Source organism: Apium graveolens, chromosome 3, assembly GCF_009905375.1.
Source record: "Apium graveolens cultivar Ventura chromosome 3, ASM990537v1, whole genome shotgun sequence".
NCBI lineage: Eukaryota > Viridiplantae > Streptophyta > Magnoliopsida > Apiales > Apiaceae > Apium > Apium graveolens.
Window position 1 is genome coordinate 221,038,046 of NC_133649.1, and position 10,663 is coordinate 221,048,708.

At 38.4% G+C, this 10,663-nt stretch overlaps 1 protein-coding gene across 1 annotated transcript; it reads left to right on the forward strand.

Annotated features, from left to right (window-relative positions):
• Positions 1–696: 696 nt before the first annotated feature.
• Positions 697–5,700, forward strand: LOC141714831 (uncharacterized). Its single transcript, XM_074518326.1, has 7 exons — positions 697–757; positions 2,300–2,358; positions 3,106–3,711; positions 3,794–4,134; positions 4,483–4,716; positions 4,995–5,351; positions 5,484–5,700. Exons 1-7 carry the CDS (start codon positions 697–699, stop codon positions 5,698–5,700), a joined length of 1,875 nt encoding a protein of 624 aa, XP_074374427.1.
• The last annotated feature ends 4,963 nt before the right edge of the window (positions 5,701–10,663 follow it).

Genomic DNA, 10,663 nt, shown 5'->3' on the forward strand with positions numbered 1-10,663 from the left:
CCAATATTTTTTAAAGTTCACTGTGGAAATCGAACTTAAAAAATAATGGTCACATTTTCTATGAAAACCAAATAAACCAAACTAAAAATACCCATTATAAACCGCTTAGAACGGTGTCTAGTTGGTGAAATTAAGATGTAAACATATCCGGTGTAAACCGGACATAATTTTTAAGTCCGGTTTTCAGAGGATATGGGACCAGTATTTTTGCGCATCCGAAAAGCATGGCAATGCAAGGCAAGTATCAATTAGGTGCGATTATGCACAGGGGAGAGAGATCCATTGATGTACGTGTATGTCAATCATCATGGGTGGCTATTTGGTATTTGCTTTATAAAGAAAACACACTTAGTATTATTCGTTTGCAGAAAAAGACATCTGCTTCTGATGTGCAAACTCGAAAATTGTGTCCAAATAAAATTCTCCCTGCGTTCTTACATACAACGTCATAAGTGGAGCAAAGAAGACGAGTGTTGGGTATGAGATTAATGGTCACGTTGTGCTTACATTGATGGTAGAAAAAAAGTTGCAAAGTTGAGATAGAGATAGAAGTTGGGTTTTTCTTCTCACGGTTACAAAATGTATTTGTGTATCATCACAAGTTTTTGATTTAGATCGAATAATAAGAAATTGGAGACCGAAAGAGACTATCAATTATTTATCCCCTTTCACGGATCCAGAATCATATGGGTTTCGATGAACAATTTTGTGAATCATTTTGGACATGGGGTTGTCGGGGATATTTATACAGTTCAAGGTAAGTCTCATGTGAAAAATGTAATGGGATAAGGTAATATTAATATTATATCTATCACACATATTTCATTTATTTCTTACTAAGCGGGGGTATTCACGGAAACAGCTCCCTTATTTTTAGGATAAGGACATGGTCTGAGTAAATCTTACCATGCTCAGATATCATTCTAAACCATTTATATACTGGATATGTTTGGTCTGATATGTTTGGTCTGATTTAATTTATTTTCTTTGTAAGACGTAATACTTAACTAACAATAATGCTGGAAAATCACCTGTAGAAATACCAACCTCTGAAGTATGTTCATTTAGATGAGGTCCAATAAAAGGTGGGCCCATGATAGCAGTATTTGGGCCTATAGTTGATGGATCCTCTCGAATTATTTTAAGTTCATTAAATTTCAGCCCAATATTCTCTTCCTCAGTAAGCCCATACAACATGTTTGAATTTATTGTGAATCCCGCTAATTTCTTCTCCGGATTAATAGCCCTAGAGTCTGCATTAACAACCCTCCTAGAATTACTCTCCCTAATTATCTGCCAACCTTCATTCGAATGATTATCCTCCCGAAAATTGTGGTAGTTAGTTTCTCCACCAATCTTTGCTTCCCACGTGGCATCACCCTAATCCCTGAGCCACCGGCTCTGACTTTGGTTCGCCACCCTTCATGGTGGCACCTTCAACCACAGCCCCCATTCCTTCTCTCCTTCTGTCCCCCTCCTATCAATAAAACATCTACAGAAACGTTCAGTGTGAGAAACTAGACCACATAGAAAACAAAATTATCCCAACCTCTCATACTTGCATGACACTGTAAACTTCGTACCATCTTTCTTGACAATTTTCTTTTTCCTCTTGAGTGGTTTCCTAAAGTCCAGCCTGATTCCCACCCTCATGCATTCACGCCAAATCGAAGTATTGTTCTTAACGTCATACTACAAGAACTCTCCCATGAAATTCCCCAGTTACTTACCTACAGCCTCTGACATAAAACCCATTGGTAAATCGAGTATCTGTATCCAAATGTTAACATACCATAGTGGGACTCGAATTGGATTTTCATTTGTAGCCACTGGTTCCATAGCTATCATGACATTGTCAAACATCCAAGGACCTCCCTTTATGACCCATTGCATATCCTCTTTATGAAAGAACTGAAAAAGATAAATACCATGCTCCAACTCCTTTATGCTAATCCCCCATCGTAGGCTTCCAGATGTCTGCCATTTTTGTTTTCATTGCCCTTGAGTTGATCATCTTCTCTGTGAGAAATCGACCCACCAAGCATAACTCGAACCTGTTTGTCGCATCCTCTACATCCTCATCAAATAAAAAAGCTTTCATTTTCCTCCTCTTCAATATCAAGATTAGCCATTTGAACATCTAAATCATGATATCGCGCCATTGGAAAAGAAAAAAACAAACTCTTACAGATTTAAATCTCTAGGAAAGAAATAAGAATAGGAAGAGAAACTCAAGCTCTCACATAGGGTTGGGGAGAAAAATGTGAGAGTTTATTAACTACATAACTTTTTTTTGCAGGCCATCCGGTTCCAACGAGTCTTCTAAGTTGGAACTGCCGTGGCCTTGGAAACCACCGGGTAGTTTGAATCTTGGGTGAGATGTTAAAAACTCACAAGCCTGCTTTATTATTTTTATCTAAAACTCTTTCTATTAGTAATAAAATCGAAGAGCTCTCTTCGAAGTTTGGATTTCCAAATTATTTCTCAGTTGATAAACAAGGCAGAGCAGGTGATCTTGCTGTTTTGTGGAAGAATAACATGATCTGTGACGATACTGACTCGTCTCAAAATCATATAGATTTGATTGTCAAAGAAACTAATGTTGTCTCCTGGAGGCTTACATGTTATTATGGCTTTCCAGAGCGAGATAGACGTAACCAAGCTTGGGATTTTCTTCACCTTTTATCCACCAAATCTCAACTCCCCTGGTGCATTATGGGAGATTTTAATGATCTCCTGTGTAATTAGGATAAAAAGGGAAGGCATCTGCATCAGCCTAGGCTTCTTAAGGGGTTTAAGAAAGTTATAGAAGATTGTGGTCTGAGTGAGGTTGAGCTCCTAGGGGGAAGATACACTTGGGAGAAAAGTAAAGGTACGGAGAATTGGGTTAAGAAAAGACTTAATAGGACCTTTACCACAGATTCTTGGTGGAGCATTTTTCCTCGGTGCACCCTCTCGGGTTTTCATGCAGTAATTTCTGATCACGAGCCCATAAAGCTGAATTTATTCAACACCTTGATCAAAAAAAAGTTGTTCAGGTTTAATTTTGAAAATATGTGGTTGAAAGAAGTAGATTTTGTCTCTGATGTATCGAAATTCTGGTAGGACTTGCCTCTAATACATCTCCTTCCAAAGCACATTTCGATTTCTTCGTTTATGGCTAAGTGGGGAAGAGTGTTCTTTCATAAATTCCGTGAGAAAGTGATTAATCAGAAGGAAGCTCTGGACAGTTTAAAAGATAGGGAGGACAATGATGGGATTCAGACCTACTTTAGTGAGAAAGCAAAACTGGAAGAGCTATTATTACAGGAGGAGTCTTATTGGAAGCAGCGCGCCAAAATATTTTGGTTGGAGGAGGGGGACACCAATTCCAGGTTCTTTCATGCTTCAGCGTCTTCTAGGAAGAAGATAAATCACATAGCCTCTCTTCAAGATGATGATGGACGAGTTCTAACAAACCATAATGACCTGTGTTCTCTGCTTAAGGAGTACTACTCAAATATTTTTACAGAAACTAATCAGGAGAATGATTTCCCTGACTATGAGAATGAAGTTCGTGTGACTGCTGAGCAAAACAACCAGCTTACTGAGGATCTCTCTTTTGAAGAATTCACAGAAGCAATTAAGAGTATGCACCCTGACAAGGCTAGCGGCCCGGATGGTCTAAATCCCACCTTTTTCCAACACTTCTGGAAGCTCATCGGTAAAGAGGTGTTCCATTGTTGTCGTGACTGGCTCTGAGGCAAAACTTCCAGCTACTGTTAATGATACAAATTTGGTGTTAATACCAAAGAAAGAGAAGGTTGAGGAGGTTAAGGATTTAAGGCCTATAGCTATGTGCAACGTTTTGTATAAGATTGTTGCTAAAGTTCTTGCCAATAGGCTTAAAAGAGTTCTTCCAGGTCTGATCTCAGAAGAGCAAAGTGCTTTCGTTCCAGGACGAAGCATTATGGACAATGTCCTTATGGCTTCTGAATTGATCCATTACGTGAAGAGGAAGAGCAGTGGAACTATGGGTGAAAAGGCTCTTAAGCTTGCTATTAGCAAAGCCTACAATCGAGTTAGATGGGGCTACTTGAAAAAACGAAAGGTGTCTACGGGCTTCTCAGATAAATGGATAAGCTGGATGATGATGTGTGTCACTTATATTTAATATTCAATCTCTTTTCAAGGCTCAAGCATTGGCCCAATTATTCCCAGCTGTGGTCTCAGACAGGGCGACCCGTTATCACCTTATTTATTTCTGCTTTGTGTAGAGGGTTTGTCTCTCTCACTTAAATCTGCAACGTCTAATGCTTCCATTACATGCTGTCAAATTTGTACGCAGGCTCCGACTGTCACTCACTTGCTTTTTATAGATGACAGTTTTTTATTTTTTAAAGCATCAGCAGAAGAAACAACATCTATCAAATGCCTCATTAATGAGTATGAGCTCTTTTTTGGCCAAGCAGTGAATTTCCAGTAATCTGCTATCTTTTTTAGCGGCAATATCCGCAGAGACAAGCAAGCTGAGTTAAAGGACATCATTCAGGTGCACAGTGACCTTGGAAATAGCAAGTACCTTGGACTGCCTTCCCTTGTTGGCAGATCTAAGAAGGTAGACTTCAACTATCTGAAGGATAAAATATGGTCGAAAATTAAGGGCTGGAATACAAAGCTACTATCACGAGAAGGGAAGGCGGTTCTATTGCGTAATGTAGCTCAATGCATTCCTGCGTACACCATGTCTTGCTTCTTAATTCTGAAAACTCTTTGCCAAGAGCTAGAGAGAATGATGAATTCAATCTGCTGGGGTTCCAATTCATCAAGCAATAAAAGTGTTAAATGGTTCTCCTGGTCCCCTATGAGCATGTCGAAGAAACAAGGGGGGTTAGGATTTCGTGATTGCATGGTTTCAACCTAGCTCTTTTGGGTAAGCAATGCTGGAATCTGCTTAAAAATCCTAATGCTCTGGTGTCCAAGCTACTCAAGGCTCGCTATTACCCTAACTGCAGTCTACTTCAAGCTCGTAGAACTGGGTGGTTGAGCTTTACTTGGTCAGGAATATGGGAAGCAAAAGAGTTTGTAAAGGATGGCTTACGATGGGTCATGGGAGATGGTCGTTCAATAAATATCTACCAAGATAGATGGTTGAGAGGTAAGCCAGACTACTGTGTTGATCAGTATACTCAGCAACAAGCACCTAGAGACACTAAGGTCTGTGATTTTTTGTTGAAAAATCAGAAGGCATGGGATGAATGCAAAATTAGAAGAACTTTCAACACGGTTGATGCAGAAGCCATTTTAGCAGTTCGAGTCTCACAATGTAGTACAAAGGACAGGGTAGCCTGGCTCCATTCGATTAATGGACGGTACTCGGTGAGCTCGGGCTACCATCTTTGGCAAACAGCTAATGATCGAGTGACGGATGTTCTGCAATCTGATGGATGGGGGAAATTATGAAGGCTCTGTGTACCTCATAAGATCTGTGTGTTTCTTTGGAGGTTATGCCGCAACAATGTCCCAGTTCGATATGTTTTAAGAGAAAAACGAGTTATGGTTCCTATTGGTTGCACCATGTGCACTGGAGGTGATATTGAGCATCTGATTCACGTGTTCTTCGAGTGTGGCTTTGCAAAGGCTTGCTGGCAATACATGGGGGTGAAATACGATATGTCAGCAGTAGATAATGCTCCTGAATGGCTCTTAACTCAGTTGTAGTCCGAGTCCAGCGACAATCTCATCAGGATAGCAACGGTCGTGTGGGGGATATGGTGGGCTAGGAACCAGAGAATTTGGGAAGAGAAGACAATAACCCCAGTAGTTGCTATGCAATGGAGAAGGTAGTCTTCAACTATCTGAAGGATAAAATATGGTCAAAAATTAAGGGCTGGAATACAAAGCTACTATCACGAGAAGGGAAGGCGGTTCTATTGCGTAATGTAGCTCAATGCATTCCTGCGTACACCATGTCTTGCTTCTTAATTCCGAAAACTCTTTGCCAAGAGCTAGAGAGAATGATGAATTCAATCTGGTGGGGTTCCAATTCATCAAGCAATAAAAGTGTTAAATGGTTCTCCTGGTCCCCTATGAGCATGTCGAAGAAACAAGGGGGGTTAGGATTTCGTGACTTGCATGGTTTCAACCTAGCTCTTTTGGGTAAGCAATGCTGGAATCTGCTTAAAAATCCTAATGCTCTGGTGTCCAAGCTACTCAAGGCTCGCTATTACCCTAACTGCAGTCTACTTCAAGCTCGTAGAACTGGGTGGTTGAGCTTTACTTGGTCAGGAATATGGGAAGCAAAAGAGTTTGTAAAGGATGGCTTACGATGGGTCATGGGAGATGGTCGTTCAATAAATATCTACCAAGATAGATGGTTGAGAGGTAAACCAGACTACTGTGTTGATCAGTATACTCAACAAAAGCACCTAGAGACACTAAGGTCTGTGATTTTTTGTTGAAAAATCAGAAGGCATGGGATGAATGCAAAATTAGAAGAACTTTCAACACGGTTGATGCAGAAGCCATTTTAGCAGTTCGAGTCTCACAATGTAGTACAAAGGACAGGGTAGCCTGGCTCCATTCGATTAATGGACGGTACTCGGTGAGATCGGGCTACCATCTTTGGCAAACAGCTAATGATCGAGTGACGGATGTTCTGCAATCTGATGGATGGGGGAAATTATGAAGGCTCTGTGTACCTCATAAGATCCGTGTGTTTCTTTGGAGGTTATGCCGCAACAATGTCCCAGTTCGATATGTTTTAAGAGAAAAACGAGTTATGGTTCCTATTGGTTGCACCATGTGCACTGGAGGTGATATTGAGCATCTGATTCACGTGTTCTTCGAGTGTGGCTTTGTAAAGGCTTGCTGGCAATACATGGGGGTGCAATACGATATGTCAGCAGTAGATAATGCTCCTGAATGGCTCTTAACTCAGTTGTAGTCTGAGTCCAGCGACAATCTCATCAGGATAGCAACGGTCGTGTGGGGGATATGGTGGGCAAGGAACCAGAGAATTTGGGAAGAGAAGACAATAACCCCAGTAGTTGCTATGCAATGGAGTGTTAGACAGGTTTTAGACTGGAGAGCAGCACAAAAAAAACGAATGAAAGTCGAATTCATAATGTGTAGAAAGAAAGCCCTCAGTACTCGAATAGGTGGGTACCTCCAGATGTTGGGTCGTTGAAGTTAAATGTTGATGCCTCATTTCTCGCTAATTCTGAGTCGTTCTCCATTAGCATGGTCCTTCGAAGCCATCAGGGGACCTTCATTCGAAGTAAAACAATGAGGTTTGCTGGTAGAGTTCAAGCTCTTGAGGCTGAATTAGTAGGCATATTGGAGGCTATCAAATGGTCTGCTGAGTTCCAGGGGAATACAATTCGTATAAAAACTGATTCATTGTACAGCGTGCAAGCGATTAAAGGACAAGATCAAAACCAGTTGGAAGCAGGGCTGTTAGTTGATCAATGTCGGGACATGCTCAAGAATAGGGAGTGGGTTTCATTGAGTTTTGTTAAGAAGCAGGCAAACAGGGTAGCTCACTTGTTAGCTAGACTCCTCTATACGCTTAATAGCTTCATAGATTTATCGTATCCTCCATCTCATGTGTTAGGGACACTCATGTCGGATTTTTGATTTCTAATGGAATTTCCTTTATTCAAAAAAAACAATAATGCTTGTAACTATAAATTTAGGTGTTTGAATTTTAAGACACAACAATTCATCCGGGCTTATATCTGTCGGACTTATGAAGCCATTATTCCTCTTCAGGATTATATATATTATTATTGATGGATCAGATATAAAAAAAAGATTAGGGGGCGACTAATACATCTATACCTCATTTAATAAGCATAGAATGGGGGATGTATATCACGTACTTTTATACGGGGGCATATTAAAATATCTGGTTGAAAAATGTTAAAGATCATGCTCAACCTGTCAAAATATAACATTTTTTAGACCTAATTTAATTTCGGATTGTAACACCGTTTGAGTTACTAGACCAAAAATAGAAGCCAACCTTTTTTGAAAAATAAAAATGAATTAAAACAAAATTTTCTGAAAAAAGTTAAATTTTTTTGTTTAAAAATTTGAAAAACAAGTTATAAAAAAATGATGATTTATAAAGGGAAATCATTACCTTCCTCAATAACATACACCAACATAAGCTATGAATACACGATTTAAGGTATTATTATAGCACTCATTTCACTCTAATTTCACAATTTTTTTTATATTGAAAATATGGATGACTGATGCAAAAGGTAATTTTTTTTATTTTTGAAAAAATACATTTAGACAATGATTTTTTTAAAATACTGATATCGATGATTTTTCAGACAGATTTTAAAGGATGATCATCATGTTTATTGATCATTTTTTCGGCGTGTATATTGGACAGGAAAACGTTTACAACTGTAGTGTTACATAAATACTGATGCTTTATAGGCACGATGCAAAATTAAGTGACACTCTCGCTATTCAACATTCATTCAAATAATGTTGCGATTAGAGGGTAATTATTACGGCACTTACAATTGATCTTTGACTGAATGAATGTCTGAATTAATCAATCTGGCTACGCCAATGTTCTTGATATAGGTGTCAATGAGTCCATCTAGTTTGGCAACGAGTATTTATTTACATCAACCGCTTGATTTAACAAAACATGCACAATTAATCCCAGGTTGAATAATAAGTAAAACATTACGTCTCGTTTAGATTAAATTATACTATGACCTTTCTGTATAATGTGACGCGTTTAAGTCTTTTGTGAATGAGTGTCATTTTAAAAAAACTTGGTTCAATCGAACAGAAAAAAACGTAAAACTCGTAATAAGAAATTTAAAAAAGAAAAGGTTTTCCTAAAAATGTGATTTTTTTTCTTTTTTTTAATATACTTTTTTTAAATCAAAATTTTTAATTTGCAAAATTATATTTTTTAAAAGAAATTCAAAATTATCATTTTGTAACCAAATACTATAAAGTTTTGCAATCACATCCAAACTCGAATGCAACAAAAAGCAACTTAAATTATATTTCAGGAACAACGTAAAAAGATGTTAATTTTGTTTGTAATCCTTATTTTTTGATATATTTTTAAAAAATGATAAGAAATAAAAAAAATAGTATTTTAAGTAATTTCTCCAGAAAAATATATCATATTTGATACGCATTTCTAGGCTATTATAAAATATAGTTTTATAATTTATTTTTAAAATTTTCTTTATATGTATAAAAATTTAAACATTATATTTTTATTTAAAAAAACATGTTTTATGTGAGTCTTAAAATATGTGCCAATTCTCCATTTTTCAATATAAAAAATTTAGGAAAAAGGAGGGAGGAAGTAATTAATTTTCAATGCGCTAGTTTACATGCTGTTCAAATTATTAAGTTTGAATTGACAGTTCCAAGAAAAGAGAGGTAATCATGCTTAGGTGCATGCACAAACGGAAACAACAAACAAAAGTTAGCCAAGGAATGCAAGAACTTAGAAGTCTTTGATCAACTTTATGAAGCATGAGACACCAGGAGGCCATGACAACAAACAAATTGAAATTTCTATATGTAGTAATAACTTTGTTCTGATTAATATACAAGAGGCTCCGGTCCTCGCAACTGTGAAAACGGTTTGACAAGGAGGTTTTAATTTTTTTAAAAATTGCTATAATATATGATAACTCCGGTGAGCCGCTCCTCCGAGCCATGCCTGGACCTTTTTTCTGAGAGTGGGTGTAATTGCTGTTGGGTCTCTGCAAAATAACACAGAAGGGGGGTTTTGTCCCTGCGGCGCTTGAGGTGTAAGAATAAGGGTATGGTTGTAGAAGATTAATATAGAGAGGATAAGGGTTGCTCTGTGTGTAGGTTGAGTCTACGAGAGTGTGTGTAATGAGAGTGTTTTTCTAACCCCTGAACCCTTCATATTTGGGGTATATATATTTAGGGTTGGTACTCTAGATCAGGGCGTTGGTTCATGGAGGCGGAGGACACCTGACATGGGTGGATGTGTTCACGGGAGGACCACCTTTGTTGGATATTTTAATCTAAACTCGGTAATTTATTATTGTGCTGTAAGTCTGGAAATGGTCTTCATGCAGTAGCAAGTTTGTAGGGAGTAGTGGTTGAATAAACGTTTGTTGACTCAGGATGTTTAGGAAGTAGTTGGTTAGTTTTCCTTGTTTTTAGTTATTTCATTTTGTAGTCTCCTTTATATGTGTAAGTTGCTGCATAATAAAAAACTAAGACATTTGGGTGTATCTTTACTTTTCTCCAGCATATGTGTTAAACACGCGTGAGTTGATTTCATATATCTTTGATCTGTCTAACATTCTGGTATCAGAGCTTATTAACTCTGTTGATGCCCAAGTATATGCCAAAGGCGTCAAAGATGGAGACCGGGAAAAATAAGGAGAGTTTTGGCTTGAGTTATCCCATGTTGACTAGAGGAAACTACACAGCGTGGGCCTTGAAAATGAAGGTATATATGCAGGCACACGGGATCTGGGAAGCGGTGACACCGAAGGATCCAAACGATGCTATAGAAGAGAAAACGGATAAGATGGCATTGGCCGCCATCTACCAGGGTATACCTGAAGATATCCTTTTGTCCGTGGCTGAGAAGGAGACGGCAAAAGAAGCCTGGGAGGCAGTAAAAGTTCTCTGCCAGGGGGCAGAT